General features: G+C 35.8%; 1 protein-coding gene across 2 annotated transcripts in view; it reads left to right on the top strand.

Annotated features, from left to right (window-relative positions):
- Nucleotides 1-22537, top strand: part of SLIT2 (slit guidance ligand 2) — a 231580-nt gene that overhangs the window by 5822 nt on the left and 203221 nt on the right. For both annotated transcript variants that reach the window (XM_065735731.1, XM_065735730.1), the window contains exon 4: nt 13182-13253. In XM_065735731.1, coding sequence (XP_065591803.1) covers nt 13182-13253 — 72 coding nt within the window. The remainder of the gene's footprint in view (nt 1-13181; nt 13254-22537) is intronic.

The raw sequence follows: 22537 nt of genomic DNA, 5'->3' as shown, positions 1-22537 counted from the left end.
ACTCATTTGAAGATGTGGTCTTGCAAAATGCTGAATTACTTCAACTCTTGAGTGTTCTGGGTCATCCATTCTTGCTTCACTTTGTGAAATTAAAGCCTCCTTGAGAGGAAACTCTCAGTTTTCTTTTCAGAAAACTGATTAAAGCTATGTATACATCTCTTAGGCAGTTGGAAATGCTTTTCCTGAAGTTTAGTTGAGCTACAGGAGGTCTGTATGTGCTAGATATAGAACTGTGTACGCAATGCTAACAAGAATGTGTCACACCAGTGTGATTGCAGAGCTGTAATGGAAACCACAACCACAATAAACACTACTGTAACAGGTGATTGTTACAGCAACAGCACTGCTGTTATTTTCAGTTAGGAATAAATGGTCCTGTAGTAGTGCCTACTATGTAAGTACTGGGAGAGCATTCCGAGGTGGAATTTGAAAACTTAATCTAGCTAGGTTTTAGGTGTGTGGAAACCTTGTTGAAGATGAATGTGGTTTTACTGTAAGCCTTCTTGTTTGATACCCCTGAGAAGTCTTCAAATGTGTATACATTCCAGTGTTCCTTTGGATATAATCCCTGGCAGCATGATCTGAAGGCTCAGCTCTGAAGGAGTACCAGCTTTGGACCAAACCTGATTGGTACAATACTGCTTGAGCTCAGAGCTATTATGTTTGCTCTGAATACAGATATCTTTACAGCCTGTATCTTAAATGTTTGAGTCGTCATCTGTGTTGTGTAGGTGTGCTCAGTGTTTGGTAAAACAACCCCCTTTGAACATGAATATACGTAGTTCTGTTTTCAATGAATGGGACATCTTGCACCTCCACTTTCTGAAAACTAACATCATCATTGATTGCAGCTTTAAAAATGACTTTTTAAAGTTCTTAGCCTTAAGGCCTATACCCTCTGGGGTGTTGCAGATACTCTCAAAGTATTCAAGTGCTTTTACAAGCTATCCTCACCTGGAGAGAAATATAGCATTTGGCTGAGGACAGCTGCTATAGACTATGAACCAGTTTTGTTATGAGCTGCTTGTCTATAATTTCTTAGTTCTTTGTACTCCAGAATTACAATATAAACAGATATTGAGAGATAAATGCATTGTTTACTAGTCTATGTAGCAGAGTGGTTAGCTTTTCATTTAATGGGGGAAAATTTTTTTGGATGATATTTATTTTTAATTGTAACTATTTTCTAATAAAATTAATGGCCAAGTAGTTGAGACATCAGCTGTGAGTTTTGTAAGGTTATACTGAACATCCAGATAATGTCAGAATAGGGAATGTTTACAGCAGTAGTTTGAAAACAACACTGGTTTGTCTTGCTGTGCTTGTGAATTGAGGCAGCTGTATGCCCCCAAAATGCTAATTTTGAGTCTGATTCTCCAAATATTGACTAAACTTTGTGTGAGTAGTCCCACTGATAACTCTCGTGAGTGAGGTTACTAGTGTGACCTAAAAAGTTTCCAGGCCAAGCCCTTGCACTTTTGATACTTTGATTAGAATTTAATTCACAAATGCCTATTTATCATCCTAGCAGTTCTAAAGAGTTGAAGTGTAGGTATAATTAAAGCAAAGCTCACACACTTCTGCAGAAAAAAAGTAAATGATAAAATGTTATTCTCAGGTTCTAGAACAACTGCAGCCCCAAGGCTGGGACCTCAGTTTGTTCCCTCATGCCCCCATATAAGAAAAACAGCCCCTCTGAGTTTCATGGTGGGAGTCAGCTGAAATCCTGAGTTGTAGAAAAGAATGCTGTAAGGGTTGAACTTCAAGTTGATACTTGAAATGGCTTTTAAACTGAAAGCCATCTATGATATACATTTTCATGCTTCTTACAATGTATCACTGATGGCGAAAGACATATTTCAAAAATTAAATACTTTGTTATAGTTCATGTACTTAAAAAAATAAAAAATAAAGCTTCTTGAAACACAATTTTAAAATAACAGAACTGAGGAATTGCCTGTACTTGTTATTTATTGGGGGCCCAATCTTGACCAAAACATTAAAGTACGTTATTAAAAGATAATGTGAAGGGAGCAGTGACTGAAAAGTTTATGCAGGAGTACTTAAAAGCTATTGAGATTCTGTTCATGATATGAATGATTTGAAACTTACAGATGTATCGCAGCGGAGAAAGGCAGGAATGTATTTCACCTGTGTGGTTTCAAGAAAAGTTTGTTTCCACTTAATAAACAAACCGAATTACTATTTGGGCATGTTTCTGTGTACAAATCTATATTTGAAACTGCTGTGTTTGGAGCTTGTGGAACATACAGGAGTCCACCATCTTGAAGATGTCAAATGGGGCTCAGTATAATAATGGACTTTTAGCTGCATTTCGTATGCTGATCAGTTATTTGGAGTTCTAACCTTATGAATGTGTTACATGCAGGTATAGTAGAATGGGATCAGAGAGAACATTTTCTAGCTAGGATGAAAACAGTCGATCAAACACTGCCCAACAAGCCTGGAAATTCATCAAGGGAATTAGCAGCTACTTCAAAATAGACTCTATAAACTAGTACTGCTATCTTTTCATCTAGTCTAGGAGGGCCAAGCTATATTATGTGTGAATTCTTTCTTAGGGAGCAGAAGTAATACTCCCCCTGTAATGTTTGTTTTCATAAACTACATAGGTTGCTCTGAAAGTTATGCATCCTATTTTTTTCTATAGAAAAAAAAAAACAGTAGATGCAATGAGCACAATAACACTCTTTGATAATGTTCTCAGCTACAGAAACAGTTTTCAACACAGTTACCACCACTAGCTATGCATTTTTGTGCCTTTTCACCATTAATGAACAAGAGCCTGCCTGCCACGCTCATAAAAATCTGCAAGAGGAGGTAACCTATTGTTGTGCAGCTGCTATGGCAGTGTCATTGCTAGGAAAATGTTACCTATGCAGTTTCATCAGCCCAAACAGATGGAAGTTGGAAGGTGCTAAATCCAGAGTTATACGGTGGATGTGGTAGGACAGTCCAGCCAATATTGGCAATGTGCTTCACAGTCTTCAAACTGCTCTTGGAGCCTGGTATTACTGTATTGCAAGAGAAAGGTAGTTTTCTCTGGCCTGATGCTGATAGTTCAAGCATTCAGCTTAGTCAGCATTGTGTTTTAGCAGTCAGAGTTGATGGTTTATTTAGGTTCCAGGAAATCCAGAAGGATCGCTCCTTTCCTATCCTGACAGAAAGTGCATGTCAACTTACCTGCTGAGGGTTGTATCTGGATCTTTTTCTTAGATGGGGGGGTTCCCATTTTGCTACTCCATGAACTACTGTTTTGACTACAGTGATGACACTATATTGTGTCACCAGTAATGATGAGATCCAGGAAACTACTACCTTCAGCCTCATATTGGTTCAATAGATCTTGACAGACTTGCATACAGTGTTCTTTCTGTTCCTGTGTGGGGACCCCCTTGAAGCAAACTTAGTGGTATTTCAATATTGCCACCATCATTTCTGCTGAAGCAAAGATTCAGCTCTGTAACCAGTTTCTGTGGTCATAATCCACTGATTGACATGGATGAGCTGACTGAGACTCTTCGTTGCATGTTGTGATAGCTATGCATGGCTGAACAGGGCTTGTCTTTCATGTCAGTGTTACCACTGGTGAAATATACCACCCATACTTCACTGTGCCCACGTCCACTGTTTGGTCTCCATAAAGGTTCAGGGAGCGTCAGTGAATGTCAACTGGTACCATTTTTTTCTGCATGGAGGAATTCAGTGGTACACCTTCACTTCATATACTGTTTTGTCACGCTGCCCCTCTGCTGCCATCTGTTACATGGCAACAAAATGTAATGGAATACTGGTGGGAAGGTTAAACCTCTGCTGCTGTGCTGTACCACCAACATCCACCTCTTATGTTGTGGGCCAACGTAATAAAATAGGAAGCATTTGGAGCAGCTCTTGTAATATAGTGCATGATGGGAAACTAACCACTGTGAACTTTTGTAATAATGCTGATGTTCCTTAAACATATGGTTGACCTTAATAGGATGAAACATTCTCTCTGGAGCTTAAAATAAATCTGCGTACTAACTACGTATTATGTATTAGCATGGCATTAGATTGTATTCTTATTCCACATTTTTGAGTAGCTGTATCTATAAAACTTGAGTTCTAATTAAAGAAAACTATTACTTTTGAAAGAGGGATTTTTGAATTTTCTTACCAGAAGAGTAAAGTGTGTCAATAAGTAACTCTGCGATCGTTCACTTTTGTTTAGAACTTTTGAGTTTTGCATATTTGATAGAATACAGCCCTTTCAATTGCCAAACATATTTTTTTTTCATACGCTCCTTCCCACAAAAAAAAAAGAAAAAAAAATATATATATATATCCCAGAACCATATTGCTCTTCTACACAGCTATATGATCAGAGCTGTGACAACTGGAAAAAATGCCAAACATTGCAGAGCAGCTTCATGAAGATAATTCTTACCTGTGAAGAAGGATCTCATTAGTTCCTTTAATTAACTTAGCTTTTTTAGGTGTGAAGATTAAGAGCTAATGTGAAATTTGGGATACGTGGTGAAAAATGCTTTGTCGGTAGTTGAGTCACTGTTCCTGTTTGTGATTATTACTGGTAAAAGAATAGCCAATTAATGAATTATTACATGTTTTTGTATGTGATTGTGTATATAATCTCAAGAAAAGCAGATTTTTGCCAGTATGGCCTTATATTGTACAAGCAGCAAAACTATCTTCTGGATGGATATTTCACTGTTTCAATGTGTTCTTAGCTCATTAGCTAGAAAGTTGACTCCAGTATTTCTAACTGAGCTCTGTTCCTACGTTTTGCTATGCAAGTTCATTACTGAAGCCATTTTTCAGTGGGGGTATGTTCTGAACGCACACTAACTGTCCCAGCCAGGAAGATCAGTGCTGGACTGCCTAAAACCTGGGGTGTTTTTGTATGTCCTGTTTTTTAAGCCTGTTTATTGTTTTTCTGCTCCTTAAGGCACTGATTTTTAAGCACCTGTCTAGCTTCAGTCTGAAAATATGAGCATGGAAAGGGTTAATAACACATTTGTGAAGGTATAGGTAGCAGAAGAATAATGAGTTCAGGTAGAGAATACGTTTTTGAACAGCCCTGAAGGGGGTGAACAGTTATTCCTTGTTAATCACGGATGTGAAAAATCCTTCTCTTAGCTAATCCTACATAGTTTAAGGGCAATGCAGAGTGCATTCCTCATCTTAGAACAGGGAGGAGATCACGAAGCCTGCGGTGCTAATCACTTACCAAAAGAATGTGAGACCATCTTACAGGAATTGTACTGGTGCGTCTGTATTTATAGTTTAAAGCAAAATTACTATAGTAATTATCCTTTATTAGTAGATTTTTTGTTGAAACAGCTTCAGATATCTTCTCTAGAAAAGTTTCTGGTAAATCAGAAATAGACAAAGTCTGTCTTTGAAGATGGTTATTTAAAAAGAGAAGCAGAGTTTCAGTAGCATTTAAAAATCAGATTATATGTCTGTGCTTTGATTGCAGAATAACAGAAAATCTTTGATAAAACTTTTAAGTCTGAACAGTGTTCTTCTTTTGAAATCCTTGTAAACTTTCATTATTATTTTTAATATATTTTACTCATTTGAATGTAGTTTCTCGTGGGATTTCTTTTGTAGGTCTAGAAGTCAAATTGCAGTGAGAAGTCCTGTTTGCACTTTGCAGACCTTTTTACAAATTCCAGGGCAGGAAGGCTGTTTATTTTTCCCACATCTGTTTTGTGCTCATCTTTTGTGACACTGTTTGCTGGATGCTTTTCTTTCATGCTTCTACTGAAATGGGTAATTTGCACTGTTGCAAAATGTTGAAACCAAATCTGGTTCTACTGAACTGTATTTTCATCATTTTTCTTTCAAATACTGTTTTGTGTTCAGAATGTATTTTAAATTGGTGAAACAGAGAACTGATATTAAATGTAAAGCAATGCGTTTTACTTCTGGTCTGTAAAAATTCTGTTTATCCTGTTCAATTAACAAAAATAACAAAAAAACAGATTTAACGTTAAGTAGTGTCAGGTAAAAAATGACCTGTCAAAGCACATTACATTTTCATATAGTATGTTTCAGAGAAAATCTAAAGTGTTTTTTACTTTAACTGTCGAAGCCAAAGTTTTTCCTGGAATTTTACAGTTAAACTCCAAAATTCATGATGGATTTGGCTACAGGACTGTTACTTCATGACTCATGCTGTTATATTACCTCATTTAATCTGAAGAGTCTGCATGAAAACTAAATAATAAGAAATGTTTTTTCCTTCATAGTTCATAGTGTATTTTGTTGGCTTGTTTTAATAATAGTCTAGTCTAATAATCAGATACAAATAGTAATTCCTCTTTTAATTTGCTTAGAACACACCAGCCTGTCTGAGTGTATGTTGGCATGATGCCTGTACAGGTGCTATACGAGAGTATTTGAATGAAAACTTACTGTGTAAAGACGAATCTTATCTAGACTATCTGCAGTCCCTTCTTTCCTGCTTTCTAAGCAATCTCCCCAAAATTTAGCTAAACTTATATGGCATATCAACTCCCTCACTCTAGTCAATTACTTTTTCTCTCTCTTTTTTTTTTTTAAGATTTCTTTCTTTCTTTCTTAGAAGTTATCCCATATGTTGTCAGAAAATCATCCTTGCTTCATCTGATATTTGATTCTGTATTACTTTTTAGAGGCATTATTAATTTTCTTTCCTTCTTAGGGAATGTATGTGTCTATTACAGAATAACTTAAAAATAATTCCTGTCTCTTTAAAAATTATCTTTCATTATTGAGTCATCTCAAAGGAGTATTGAATTGTGGCTAGATGCTGTACAAACTTGAAAATAAGTATTTCATTTAACTGACATGGTCTGTTAAGAGATGGGGTTGTTTTGCATAGTTCCATGCATCCCTACAATGGTGAAGTATTAGTACTCAATTATTTATTTATTTATTTCCTTTCCATTGCCTAGATGAAGACAGTTGTGTTTTGGACAAGGCTTGTGCCCTAGTTGTTATCAAGGTTTTATTTTTTTCTACATCAAGTCTAAATAAAACTTCTGGAGCAACAAGCCATTTTTGCTGAAAATTGTCAGAATCGGAAGATTTAAAGGTTTCTCACCTTGAATCCTCTCTGGTTTTACAGGCATGGAGCGCTGTGTTGATATTCTTTCTGCAATCTCATTTCTGCTTCATCAATCAGTATGATAATAATGAGGATGGGCCTGGGTGCAGAACAAGAAGGCTGCAGGCATTGCCAAATTCTCAGACTGGGATTCTCTTATGACCTTCTGGCAGTTGGCTATTATAGGAAATTGCTTGTTCTATCAAAAAGGGTGAAACAGTCTGAAACATGGTAGAGATCTTTCATTGATGCCCTTATTCGTACTTTCTCTGCATCACTTAATTGTACTTTAAGTTTTATATGTGAGTCAAACAGAATGGAAAATCATCATTTCTCAAAGTAGCATAAAATCCAATGGATTATACTGATAGAGTCACAAAATGGGAGATTTGAAGGAAACTGTATAGATTTTCTAGTCAGTGTCGCTGATTAAAGCAAAATCAACAAGAGCAGGTGGCTGAGGGCTGTTTCCATTTGGGTTTTCAATGTTCCCAATGATGTATAATCTACAGTGTTACCAGGAAATGTATTCCAGTGTTCGACTTTTCTCACAGAATAAGACTTTTTTTTTTTTTTTTACTATAATAAATGTTTAAATTATATTTGGTATCGAATTGAAATTTAGCCATCTTAGCCTAGTTATTATTTCACCTCGAAAATGGAACCCTGATTAAATTGTTCTTGACCTGGGATAAACTCTAACTTAGGCATGCAAATACCCTGGACTGTTAAGATTCCAATTTTTATTCATTTGGTTGCATATAAAAATTGACATTGCTAGGTTAAAAACAGTATGAGTAGCTTGACTTGAGATTAGAAGACCCTTTGGAGAGAATCTCTACTGTAAGAACTGGCACAGTCTTTTGCTTAGGTCTTACTTCCTGGGCTTTCTTGTCTCTTGATGACATATTTGCACAAGTCGCATTCATAGACAGCAGTTGCCAAATATGTTGAAATTCATCAGACAGTGGCTTTGGACACATGCACAGATGTTCTCTGCCTCTGGCAGACATAACACTGTTTTTTGGAAAGGAGAAGGAAGGCTTGCCTTCCTTGCAGACTCAGGCTTGAGTTAAGCTCTGTGCAAGTTCTCTTGTGAAGGAATGTTCACTCTATGTCTGATTTTGCTGTACCTAGGGTTGGGTCTTTAGACTTTGTGGTTAAGTTGGTATAAACCTGACTAAGTAGCTTCCCTTTTTAAGATATATTTAAGATTATTTTGAGATTTGATTCTGTGTTTCCTGAATTGGTATTAGACCTCAGCAGATGTGTATCCCCATACTTGAGGAGCCCGGTGGGCTCAGTTATTTTGAGTTGAAAGTGCTGTTGCATGAACATCAGCAGTTTTTTTGATGTGTCTTTTCATACGAAATTTAACATTAATGATTTTTTGTTTGTTTGTTTTTAAATGTTAGGAATATTTTGCAAATGATCTTGATGGAAAATAAGTTATGTTTTCATTTTAAATGGTTTGATAGTAATGTCTTCAAACATTGCTATCAAACAATCAGCTGTGGATTTGGATGTGATCCTTTGTTGAAGAGTAGAGTTTCTAAGCTACATGGTAGTGTTACTATGTGCAGAAAATGTATTTACTTCTCAGCTAACTTCAGAGGAGGAATGAAGAATAATGGCTTCTGCTCTCATTAACTTTGTGTGAGTTGGAAGCCTTGTATCATTCCTGAAGCAATGGGTGTAGAATAAAATGCATTCGTGCATTGTATCTAGAATTTCAGAAGGCTCTCAGACTTTATGCATCCAATGGGACTGACTGTTTCTAATTAGAGTACAGTTGATTTATAATTTACTTGAGAACTGATCTAAGTTAAGAGCAGTTCCAAGTTATCTTGAGGGCTTCTGCTTTCTTGGGGGCCTATGGCTAGAATTGCATTTACTTGAACAAAGTGCAGCTGGAAGTATTTTAGTTGGGCTTTTTTAATCTGGAGGAGACAAAATCGCAGCCTTCCAGTACCTGTGAAAAAAGTTATCCATAAGCTGGAGCCATGCTCATTGCTGCTTTGAGACAACAAGCAAAAACTGAAAGCAGGGAATAGGAACAGACATAAGAACTCAAGTGCTGGTACAAATCAGTTTCCCAGTGAGGCTGTGCTGTTTGTCCTTGAAGCCTCTACTAAATGTAGTAGTCTTGATCAACCTGGCCTGGTCTCATAACCAATCCTAGTTTGAGCAGAAGTTGGAGACCTCCTGGCATTCCATACCATGAAGGCTCCCTCAGAGCAAGGGTGGAGCAGTGTAAGGATAGACTACATAGGGCTTTGACTACATAGGCTTCTTTGGCTTTATGTAGTTCATTATAGTGGGATCAGAAGCAAGTTACAGGGAAGGTACTAACTAGTCTGGAAAACAAATACAGACTTGTTTGTGAATTATAGCAATTGCAGATGATTACACTGCAAACAGTGTAATTCATAAGTTTTTTTTTAATCTTCCCTTCTTTGTCCTTCTCTCTGTATAACTGATCACAGTTACTGTGGCAAGAAAACTTGTGAGTGGCATAGAATGGATAGGTGGCATGGCAAGACCTTGCTGGATTGAGATATCTGTGACTGGAAACTTGATGTGCTCTCTCCGCAACTTTCATTGCTTCTAGCTCTGCCATTCTCTTCATGTCCTCTGACTCTTCACACAGGATGAGTAAACACCACATGTTTCAATTTCTGCAAATATACCCTGTTCTCTAGAACTCTTTAATAAATGAAAAGATTTTTCATAGGAGTAATGATAATAATCACAGGTGTGCATTCATCTCTTAATCCTTCTCTTTTTTTTTTTTTTTTAATCCTTTTGGTTACCTTCACTGCTTGCTTCATTTGTTTTTCTGGACCTACATTTTATCTGCCTATTTGTATCAAACTTCCTGTAAAGACTGCCTGCCCATCTGCCGAAGAGTCACCTTTTGTATTCTTAACCTGATTCTTCTGGAAGCTGCAATATCTTTGAGTATATTCGTATACTTCTTCCATCACTTCACTTCAAAGTTGTTTTTCTAGCACATACTATATTTAGAAGACTGAGCTGTGGAATCTTTAAATTGAAGTATTTGAAGCATTTTGTGTAATTTAGGTATTAAGTGGACTACACTTGAATTTTTCACAAAGAGCTCAAGAATTTATTTGAGCCAGTCTGTTAGCTTGCCCAATCTAAAAGCTGGATTCAGTAATGCAAGCAAAACTTATATTTATTTAAACTAGGGCTCAGTTTTCTTGCATTTAAAGAATTATGTGATGTTAGACCCTTGCCTGCTTATTTCTGGCTACTAACAGTGACTTAATAGCCCAAGGTAATGCAGTATTAGAAGAGATTCTCCAGAATATTTTCTGTTGCTTGTGCCACGAACACTTCATCTCTTCTGAGCTCTCTTCCTTTCCCTGAGAAATGCAGATTTTTCTAACTCAGTTAGGAGACTGAAAGGGGAACGTATGGAACATTTCATCACTGTTTCTTCAGTGCCATACCTTGAACTTAATGTCAGTTCTGGGAGAGCAGTTCAGTTGATGCAACTGAAATTTCTCTTCTCAAATTGTCCCAGGGGAAATGCTGTTCACACACGAGCTGCAGAGAGGTCTGTGCTGACACAGAAAGAAAAAGTGTGTTTTTTTTTTTTGTTTTTTTTTTTTGTTTTTTTCCCTGCTTGTTTTTGCTCTGCAGTAGCTCTAGTTCTTTTCTTTTCCTTCCTGTATCTGTGGTTGCCTCAGTTTTCAACTTCTGTGGACATGTCTTTCCCATGCCATATCTGCGTGTTGAGGGCAGGTACTGCTCCTTCAGACAAAGTCAGACTTGAGACATAGGTGAGGCCATGGGAAAAGATGGAAATGCATGTATCAGAGAACCATGAACTGTTTTAAAGTAGGAATGTGTTTTTTGGACTGTGAATGTGGCTCTCTATTCAAGATTGCAAACTCTTCAGAGCTGGCTGTACACTTGAAAGCTATTGTGTTCGGGATAATGGTGATTGCATTCCAAATTGACGACATGTCCTTTTCTGGTGGTTTTATTATTATTATTATTTTTTTTTTAAATATAACTATGTATTGCAGTCTTGAAAAAATCATTTCAGTAATGACTAGTTGACAATATTTCTTAGTAAGAAATTAAAGACAAATTCACCCTACTGAAAACATCTTGTTATATATGATGCTTTACATACATGTATATATAAATAGACATATATAAAAATAAGCATATCTAAAGCCTTTCTCTTGAAATAGTATTTAGTATTGTAAAGGAAATGTCTTCCATTGTTGCCTACAAAAGAAGTTAGTAATATTTTATGATCTGTCTCAGGCAATTAGAAATGGACAGATTTTTGGTAGAGAAAGCTCAGTTGTAAGAGGAGCTACAGTGACACAGATGAAGTAATTAAAAGTAGAAACTACAAAACACTTGAGTTCATGAATGGTCAGTAGCTCATTTAACTCATGTCCACTCAATTCACTTAGTGCTCAAAGAAGAAATATTTTAATTTTTGAAAGGCAAAGTGAAAGTATAGGTCGAAACACTAATTCTAAGTGCCATGCTCACTTGCTAGAAGCTACTGAGTCATGAATGTACTGCTAGTAGTACTTGATTAATTAATGCATTTGACTTATTACTGACATTTAATAGTAATATCTGTACAGGAGCACGTGCATCCTTTATTAGCAGTATATGTGCTCAGTTGTGTGGGCTGTGTGAGCTGTAGGTGCTAATAGAAACTGATGGTCCAAATATGGAAAGTTACATACTAACACAAGTATTTGACCCATGAAGTATACCTTTAAAGTGATGCTGAGTGTATCTTTGTAAGACTGCTGTTGCATTTTTGAATTTATTTATTTATTTATTTTTACACCTTGTTGAATGCCTCGGCAAATATGTATTCATTTAAGTAATGCAACCACTGTAGGGATAAATATCAGTCTATACTCTGCAGACTGGTGGCCAGAAAGGACTTAGAAGCAATGTATTGAGAAGCACTGTGCATTGTAAACTGGCACTTGTGATTAGGTTCTCAGGAGGAAGCACTTTTTTCAGTATGGTGCTTTGCTTGAATGGCAGGTGGCATGTGTGTTGCATTCCTTAAAAATAAAAGCCTGTTTGGAGTTTGAATTGTTGAATGATATGACTGTGTGGTACTCCAGTGCTGTCACTTAAAAAGAATAATCTGTGCACGATGTTAACTAAATAAATAAATAATCATGAAAATGGAGCACATTTGTCTTTGTGAGGGTATTCTTCTTTGGCTTATGGTTATACTACAGGGGACTTGGAACTTGTTAACTCAAACTAAATAGCTTAGACACTGGTCAGCATATTCAGTCAGAAATCTCATAGACAAACAGGTATTTACAAATCCCAGCTGCAAATTTTCTTTTCTAGTATTTTATGTATCTTACATACAAATGGTTTTTTTGTTTGTTTTTTTTTAATTGAACTTTCTTAGGTGCTTTTTATAGTGGTGAGCATAACTGTATTTTTGTTTTTAACTGATATTACAGTAAAACTTGTAATGCTGAATTTGAGACATCATTTTCTGGCTTTCATTTGATCAGAGTTTCTGTAACAGCTTTGTTGTTTTTGTTGTTGTTGAAGTAGTTTATAAGGGTCTTTAAATATATTCTCTCACTACTTAACTAAGTGCACACATTTGATACATGTTCCCTTGAATGGTATTTCATGGTCAGAAAATGTGTGTGTGTTCACTTCATTATACCAAGAGGAACACAGAGTTGGAGAAAGATTGAAGTTACTCTGCTGGCTTTGTACTTTTAGTTTTCTGGTTGGTTATACAGGATAGAATCCTGACTTAATGGTTGATTCACACTACAGAAATTCAAAATAATCTTTCATAAAATGAAATAGGTAATACAGTCTGTTGGGGAAACCAGAAAATGTAATTAGTCCATGGTAAATTTACTGCTGGACCATGTCTCCGCTAATGGACCAGCATTACATAGCCTTTAAGAGCAGCTTGTTACAGCACAGTGATCTGCTCAAAGTGGATGCACTGTACTGCTGAAGCACTTTAGTTGTAATCTAACACAACCTTTTCTTTCTCTTTCAAAAGGCGACTTAACAGAAATAACCTCCAGTTGCTTTCTGAACTGCTCTTTCTGGGGACACCGAAGTTATACAGGCTGTAAGTAGGCATGATCCAATAACTTATTCATGAAAATATGGTGTTGTTTTGTTATTGTGTCTTGTGATGTGTTTTTTTTCTTTTGTTTCAAATGGGGCCAAAATACATCTAGGGACACTGATTGTTTCAGTACTATGACTACTTAGGGAGAATTTTTTTTAGAACCTAGGCTAAAAACTGGTATGAGACTAAATACTGTTTCCTCCTTTCCTGTTTCTGTCAAGAACTCTTGTTGAAGGAATGCTCTGGCTTTTTTCCTCCTGTTTGGTCAGGGGGAAGTTGGTGGTATTTTGTTTATTTGCTTCCGCTGTTAAAATAACTGAATGACTATGGAGATTATGGCCCAACAGTATAGCACTGTACAATACTTGGTTTTGTTCTGGTTTTGTGTCTCTATACACTTAACCAGAAAAATCAGTGTTGACAAATGGTAGCCTGTGGAGATCTCTCCTGTGTCTCTCACAAAGAAAACAAAGGTTCTAACGTAAACCGAGGATAGAAAAAGCTATGAAATATTTTACCAAAATACAAATTATAGCAAATTAGTTAAGTTTTTTTTGTTTAATTATTTTCTTTGGTTTGATTATCTTTTATTCTTGGCAAATGTTAAAAAATATTTTGATGCATTGGCTTCATTTTAAGAACCTACTCATTTATGGTGCAGTATAAACATGGACTTAAATTCAGATAGGGATTTTTCCATTTATCCATATGATCACTGTCTGTAACAAAATACTTTACAAAGCAACTTTATGTTACAAGGTGCCATGTGAATGGGATACAACATGACATACTTAAGTAGACTTTGAAAAAATGGTAGAAGTTGAGCCCTGTTTTAGTTAAGTGTATGTATTTGACACTTGTATTTAGGGTTCAGGTGAGTCTTCTGATGTTGAAATCGTTTTTGAGTCTCATCTCTTGCGTGCTTGGAAAAAATATGCGTAGGTGGAAGAAGGCAGAATTCTTCTGATTTGTTTCCAGTGTATGAAAATGTTCCTGAGAACAAATGTTATAATGAAGCATTTATTTTTTAGGAGTTTATTCTGTTCTAATATCACAAAATAATAGTTCTTTTCCCCCATATTCTAGTAATTTGAAATGGTAAACTGAAAATGATGCTATTATTGATATTAACACTTAGTTCTGTGTATTTTTGTTTCTTTCCTTTGCTTTGGATGCAAATTTTGTTTCTTGAACTTCCCTGTAGATGCAATGAGTTGTTAAACTATTAGACCAGAAAGCTCCTGAAGGCTCTTGTTCTGACAAACAGAAATATTTTTCTCTGCTATTATATTATAATATATTCATGTGTGGTTTTATATATTAACAGTTTCTTCTACAATTTCCATCTGCAATCATGAAGATATTACTTTCATCAGGAAGGAAAATGAAAGGGATTTATGATCATTTTATTATTCCTCCTATAGTGTAAAGGTTGTTATCTAAATTTGTATAAAATAGAAATGAGCCATAATTTGCAGGGAAAAAAATGGATGCATGCTTCAGGCAAAATCATACTTGAATATATTTAACTCAGAATTGCATATTTGATAAAAGCTAGTCTTAAATCTGTAATATCTTCAGACAAAGCACACAACTGCTCATAGTGTATATGGTGGAAAGTAAGAGATCACTGTCTTCGCAGTATTAAATTTCCTCTGCCTAAGGGTTATTGTTGATCAGACCATGAAAGTGAATGTCTGGTTATAATGTATTCATGCTTAAAAGAAAATAGGAGCGATACTAAAAATATGTGGTTGCTTAAACTAAATTTGTAATTAAAAAATGCCTAACCAACAAAAGGATTGAAGCTAGTTAAATGTTTACTTGGTCAACTTTCAGATTTTGTATATTTTGACTGTTATGAACAGTATAAAGTCATTTGGTTTATTTTTTTGCATCTGTTGTTGTAAGTGCTTATGCATATTTATATCCAAATGAATATATCTTGAAGGAGAATTAAAAGTTCTCTAAACATGATCAATAAAATGTATAATAGACTTTGGGTTTAGTATTTATTTTTGTCATTTAACAGCTAATCAAACATTGTGTGCACTGCATGTTTTCAGCATAGTATTGAGCTTCTGTGAATAATAATTACCATTTGACCCTTGGCTGTAAATGAGATGCCAGGTGAAGAAGCACATATGCTTGTTGTGTAGCCTAAATGCAATATAAAAGAAAGAGGGTACACTGTATATGAATTATGATTAGACACAGTTGGTTGCCGCCAGCGGCCGGCTATGCTTTCCCTTTGCTGTCTGCTCCAATTTCTCTTTGGACGGGTTGAGAGAGCACTGCATGTTCAGGTCAAGATGTTTGCCTAGAAATAGTAGTACAGTTGCAGCTGTGTTTGCTGGAGCAGGAGACTAGTTTAAATAGCATTACCATTTATCCAGTCCATTAACAGAACTCTGTAAAATAATACCAACTCTGCATAAACTACAGGACAGTGTAATAAAATTACAAGCACTTGTTGACAGATGGGAAGTGTAAGTAAAGGAAAGCGATAGGTTGAGAGTTTAAAAGAGACAGTGCATTATTTTCTATGTCTGGAGACTCCATTTTCTAAGGTAATTAGATGAATTATTTTTCAGGTTATTTTCTTTCAGATTTATCAGCCTTCTGAGAAATCTCTTGGAACCAGTTAAAATGGTTAATTTAGTCAAAGCAGAAACTGATTCTCCCAGTAAGAGTTATCTGCAAAGGTGTTTTGACACATACGTTTCAATAGTAGTATGCTAAAAATAGTCTGACTAGTGCTGAAGTGTATATTAATCTTACCTCGCAAGATCTCTTTCAAAGAAAAATGTACATGTACCTCTGTTTTGTTGCAATAACGTTAAAATATAGGCGCCCTATAGTAAATCCCACGGGGTAATACAAGTCCTCCTGCAACAAGTAGGTTTTCCACAAGAACAGGATGTGTTGTTTCCAGTGACCCGTGTACCCGCTTGCACTGACTCACCCAGCTTCCATGAGGTGCTTTAATGCAGGGAGCTGAAGAGGGCTTAGCTGAGGCAAATGGATTTTGACTGCTTAGAGGCTGGTTAGAGCACAGTTCATTGATTGCCGTATGCGGCAGGATACCAAGGACCATACCCAAGGCTTTTGGAGAATTTGGTTTTAAAAGTTACCTTTCTAAATTAGTGGCATGTAAAGGGTATTGGATTCCATACACAGAGTCTGTTCCTTTTAGTTCGCATTTCTTGCACTTGGAAGAAGGTTAAGTTCCCTTATGACCAGTATTTTTTGTATGAGTTGGGCAACACTGGCTTTGAAAAAAGTAATGTTTCTTGTTGACATGGTCTGATTTTGCATCTTAGAAAGATACCTAATATGATGTACTTGAAAAGAAACTCATTGTAATTGAGAGATTTGTCCTCTAAAGGAAAAATAAACACTTGGTTCTGAGATGTCTGTTGGTGAGAGGCAACACAAAAAACAAAGTGTTAATAATTAAAGAAAAAACATAAACATTAAAAAGGGAAAAAAAAATCAGAAATAATCATAAGCTGTAACAGCAGCATCAGCAGCAACAAACCACGCTGCATGGGGGGCCCTTGCAAAAATTCCTCCTGAATTAATTTCTGCCAGCTATGATTAAAGTGTGTGGTACTAGATGTGTCAGACACCATAGTCTCTGCTTCATTTTACTCTTGGCCTCTCTGGCCCCTGCCACAATAAATCCCACAATGGCTGGGCAGGAATTGCAGGTTACAGTTGCCAGGGTTACCGTTGTCCGGACAGGCCGCCATCATCACTCATCCACCCGCTGCCCCACGCGCTCCTGTCTTGGGGAGAAGGAAAGTTCTGCTGTTTTTCCAGCTGTTGCAGGGGAACCTGTGATTTGCATCATTTCCTGTCATACCTTTTCATTTTTTATTTTTCTTCTGGTGAAGGTAAAAAAGCAATCAGAGATAGGAATGGAAAATAGAGGGGAAAAAAAGGTGGTGTGTATGAAATACTAATGCAGCGACTTTCAAAGTATTTTAAGATGCTGGCTTCATTTTTAAGTTAGCTGTATTTGAGGCTTAATTTACTTCTCATATCCTGTCCCTTTAACGGTAAACAACAATAGAGGTTGTAGTAGTAATTTGGCAGATAAGAAATTTGTCTTCAATTTGAATGCCTGAATTAGTGAAGAAATTGCTCATTAGGAAATGCTTGTTCTTGTTATGATGCCTCTGAAATCTTCCTGCAACTGCAGACAGGTGGCTCTGGATGTTAAAAATCCAAGGAGGGGCAAGGGGGTGTTTCCTCTTCCCTGACAGCGTGATTGGTGAGTCCCTCTTCTTCTGCCGGCAGGTTGGTAGAGGAGTTGCTCTGTGCTGCAGTGCTTTGCCTTAGAGGTCTGCTGGTTGTTTAACAGAAGATTGATTGGGAGGGAATACTTTTTTTTATTATTATTATTATTATTTCTCTGTTAATTATTAATTGAAATTGTTGTTAGATCCTTCCTGATAGTGGTTCTTTTCTGCCATTGGTTTCTGTGTTTATGGTTTGTTATGAAGCATTCTAGAAGTCTCTATATAATACAACTTGATTATTATTTTTTCTGTCAGAGATCAGAGATATCAGAGATGTCAGAGATATTTTTTCTGTTCAGTCTCATCCTTTTAACAATAAATGGAATCGCACAAGTTTTCCACATGTTGCAGTTTTCTTTTACAATGGTGGTGTGTTTCAAATATAGGAATGTTTAAATTGTTTTCTCTAAATAAATAATAGGCTTCTGAGCAGTAAAGTTGGTAAGAACTTACTAGTTCTACTACTGGTGAACTTTTAATTGCCAGCATAATATAATTAGTTTCATTTTTCATCAATAGGTATAGTTCTTAGAAAAAAAAAAAATCTTCCAAAGTGGTTTTCTTTTAATGAAGAGTTATTCCATAGAATACGTATAAAATGAGTGTACGGTTTTGGCTTTGTGATATTGTAAGCTAGTAATTAAAATGAAATCTTTAAGATGCAAGACTAATTACTATTTCTTGTAATGCAAATTCATCATTTTCATAAATTTGCTAATGGAGTATATTGTCACTAATTTAAAGTTGTACTCCCCCAGTCTATTCTGTAGCTAAGAATAGAACTACTTACGAATACAAGAATTGCTAGATTTTTAAACTACCAATGTTGAGGTTTGTTACCTCTACAAAGGAACTCAGTAACTGAGAATGGGTTACCTGTCATGCTGGGTTTGTAATTCCTCTTCTCTGGCATTCATTTCTGGCAGGGAAGATCTAGGAGATAAATTTCTGAAAGATTTTATGAAGAAATGTTCATTTCATTTTTTTTTTTTCTGTCACCAGCTCTCTTTTTAATCTAGGGAGAAAAGTAAATCTGGAGCTAGAGTATTTTGTGCAGCTTAGCTTTGTGTGTGTGTCTTTCTTCACATCCTTTTACTTACCTCTAGCTTCATTTCTTGTTCACTGCTATAGCATTTCAAAACTGAAAATCCAATCGCTCTTTACAATGCAGTGAGCAAAACAAATACCACTACAGCTGTGCTTCAGACATGAGCTGTTTTTATGTATGGTAAAAGGTGACAAGATGACTCTATAGAGATCTTAGAAGTACTGAAAAAACCTACAGTGCATCAAGTGATTTATTTGTCAAGCACAGAAGTCAGAACATATATATGCATTTCATGTGAAATTTGCAGTGGTTATATCCTAGCAACAGCAAACATTCAGCTTTAGCTTTAGTTGAGTGGAAGTGTTGGTGGAACCAGAATGAACTTTTGAAATGTAATCATTGTGGGGGAAGGGGAGGGGGGAGGAGGAGCAATGTGTAAAATGTATTATCACAATGTTTGACCGTTATTACTTGGAGTTCAAATTTCAGACTTCCTGCCCTTCGGTAGTTTTAGAGTCTTTTAACCTGTATAATTTTCATGAGCTATGCTATCTTTTGCATTTTCACATCACCACTGCATAGGGGTAAAAAATAGTGTACCAAATGCACAGAATTAGTAGTTGCTAATTGATGTAACGGTATACTTTAAATTGTAAAAGAAGGAAAAAAACTTTATGAACTGGGTCTCTTAATATCATTATTTGTTTTTTATTTTGAGATAATTGGGTGGAATGTTTAACTGCAGTTCAGTTGGTCTTACTTAGAAAAGGACACTTCTTAATGGCAGTTTTTCATTTACAATGGCATAAAATGGCAATTTGCATGAGATTTTGGGGCTGTAAGCTAACTATGCAGCTAAGCAGATCGTTAAATCTTTAAATAATCTGCAATACTGAAGCAATAGTTTAGTATTTGCACTGTATAGGTGTTTCTACCTATTGGCTTTCATTATAATAAGTATTCAAAACTGTTTATAATTTCTTTTAACCTTAATGTGGAAATCATGTTAAATGTCAAGCAAATGGAAATGTAACTTACTGTGATTCTTCTGAACCAACATAAATAATTGTGATATTCAGAATCTTTTATGCTGCTAGCTGTTGATATTTAAATGCAAATCACACTAAAACATGTTTATTCAGGTGACAGCACTTTTAAAATAATATGGCAATATTCAAAATGATTAAGAAATCAACTTCAGTAGTTATGTGCAGGTCATCTTGACCTCCTTAACTCTGAGTGTAAATAATTATCCTTCATATATTTGTTGATATGATTGCGATTACATTGGAAAACTGAATAAGAGCTTTTTCTTCTTTTATTATGAAAATGCAAGTAACAAATTTGGGATCTTCTGTAACCATGTTACTGTCAGGGTTAGTCTCTGAGTTTTTCCTGGAGGTTGAACCTTGAAAGGTTTGGTTAATTGTAACATAGGAAACCTTTTAGACAGGAGTTAAGTAGGAAACTGAATATCAGTGACGGAAGTAATGGAAAGTAAAAAGGCATGTCAGGGGAAATGCCATTATTATGTGGTGCAGAAACATGGTGTGAGATGTTACATATAAAGAGGACATCTGTAAGTCTCAGCTTGCATAGAGTGGACATTTAAGTGAGCCATGTCTTCTTGATTAAAAAAAATAAAATAAAAAAATGGAGAACAGAAATAAATCAGGCCAAGGGAAAATGTGAATGTATAGAGACTTGTCCCTGCGATAGTGAGTTTCTTCTGCGAGTGGAAGATTAAAGCCTGAAGTAACTGAATAGCTGAGAAAAGTCCAAAGAAATGTTGATTGCTTCCCCTCCAACAGTTCCAATTGATTGAAAAAAGCCTAATTTAAAGTTCTGTTTGTTCTGTGTCTAAAACCATCAGAATTTTCTTTTAGAACTGGAGGAATGCTCTGGAAGAGAAAGAATCCAAGGATAAAAAGTCATTGCAGACCAACAATTGTTCCTAATCCTCACAAAATGCTGGAGAAATTAAATTTATTCTTTATTGCTCAAAGTGTTACCTAGGTCACTGGGTGATGGGAAAATTGAACTGGAAGTCGAGTAGGCACAATCTTTGTTTTGTGTCTAGATGCTTAACCTTAGACATGACAAGGCATCTTAGTGTGTTGTGGGAACTTGGTTCAGAGTATTAACACCAGGACGTTTATTACCCTGGATTTATAATAGGGTAAGCTGTCAGTAGATGAAAATGTTGTGTTTACATTTCAGTGTTAAATGATCATTTAATTAACACCTAAGGAGGAGAAAAAAAAAAAAAAACTTGTGAAATTCTTAGCGGCTTTTATTGTTGGTTTCCTTGGAGGTTTTAATATCCAAGATACGCTGCAGTTGCTTCTGTAAGTAAAGCCAGAAAAGACATTTATGAATGTAGTCAAGAAGGACAGACAGTTTAACCCCTGTTGACCCTTCATCCTGGATGTTGATTTATATAGCGTTTAAATGCATTGAATTTTGTTTTAAAGCTTCTCTAAAGTTACTCACTTAGGAAAAAAACGTATCTTATTTGAACGCCTTTAAAGCATTTCCTGAATCATACAGACTTATAAAGAACATAGAGAAATCATGTTTTTCAGTTGAAAGAAATACTAATAATTCTTACTGATACATTCTATACAGTAGTAAAAAAAAAAAAAAAAAATCATTGTTTCACAGGGCTTGCCTGTATGCTCAATAACAGTATGTGAGCTTTTTAAAGAAAAAAATGTTTGAAACAGACAGTATGTCATGCACTGATTGTAGCAGCTACTATTCTGAATTCTTCAAAACAAGTTGGGAATTGGCAAGGGAAGCAACATTACTACAAAAATGCTTACCCACTTGAGGCAGTGGAGGTTTACTTTCATATGCTCCACTGTATCAAAGTCAAGGCTATCTGAGAGCTTTAATTTACTCGTGGTCCTTAATAGTACTTTTTGTTGTAACCCTGATCTACAAATGCTTTTACAATAATGTTGCCCTACAAAGCATGTTTGAATACTTTTTTTCATCCCAGAACTAAAGCTAGATGAAATGTTCTTGGTTAAAGAGCAGCTACACTTCAACTGATATATTTTTATAAACACTGTAGTAAATACTAAAATTACAAAATAACAGACACACTGAGATGTTTTTAGAGTTCTTTTTTAGAGGCGTATTTTTTAATCTGTTTCTGGTTAGGAGGGAAAACCCCAACTTTAAAGCATGTCAGTAGATTAATAATGAAAACACAGCACAGCTTAATTCAATTATTGATGACAATTTCTTGGTATACTTTTTGTTTTTACTGATGATCATATCCTTTACAAGTGTCAATAAGTGAGTTGGAAAAAGCTTAGGAATCTGCTGATACAGTAAATGTTTCTTTTCTCCACACAAATGACATAAAACTTCCAACACTTGATGAGATGTTATAACTGCAGCATGAGTTCTATCTGCCAGTGTAATCTCAAAATTTTCCAAACTTACCCCAATATATTTATTAAATTGAAACCTAATACTCAGTTCTAGGCTTGTCAGAAATATTTGCATTTGCTTTTCTTTTAAGTTCTCATCTGTTTACAGTTAAAGCAGTGTAATGATGTTCATTGACTAAATTTTTCAGTGTTTTTAGTTGAAATTTCTGTTTGACCTCCTCAGTTGGGATATCACATGCAGGAGAACTTTGGTTAAAAAGGAGGCTTGCCTTGCACTACAGTTATATTACCTTTTCCTCACAGAGCATTTTAGATTCTTTTGAACTGGTGAATGAGTAAGGTAAATACATGTGCAGTAAGATACAGACTAAACTTTAGCTGAAGCCAAAGTGCACTACTGTGGGATGCAAAGGATTCTGTGGGTAGGCCAGATCAACTATCTAAGCAGCAATTACAGGGACCCTCCTTACAGTAAAGAGAAGTGCAAATAAACTAAGTGCAGCATTTAGCATCGAAGAGGAG

This window comes from Cyrtonyx montezumae, unplaced genomic scaffold (genome assembly GCF_038088225.1).
Source record: "Cyrtonyx montezumae isolate F1298 unplaced genomic scaffold, pur_monq_1.0 scaffold_2, whole genome shotgun sequence".
Classification (NCBI taxonomy): domain Eukaryota; kingdom Metazoa; phylum Chordata; class Aves; order Galliformes; family Odontophoridae; genus Cyrtonyx; species Cyrtonyx montezumae.
This window is presented reverse-complemented; position numbering and strand designations above follow the sequence as displayed.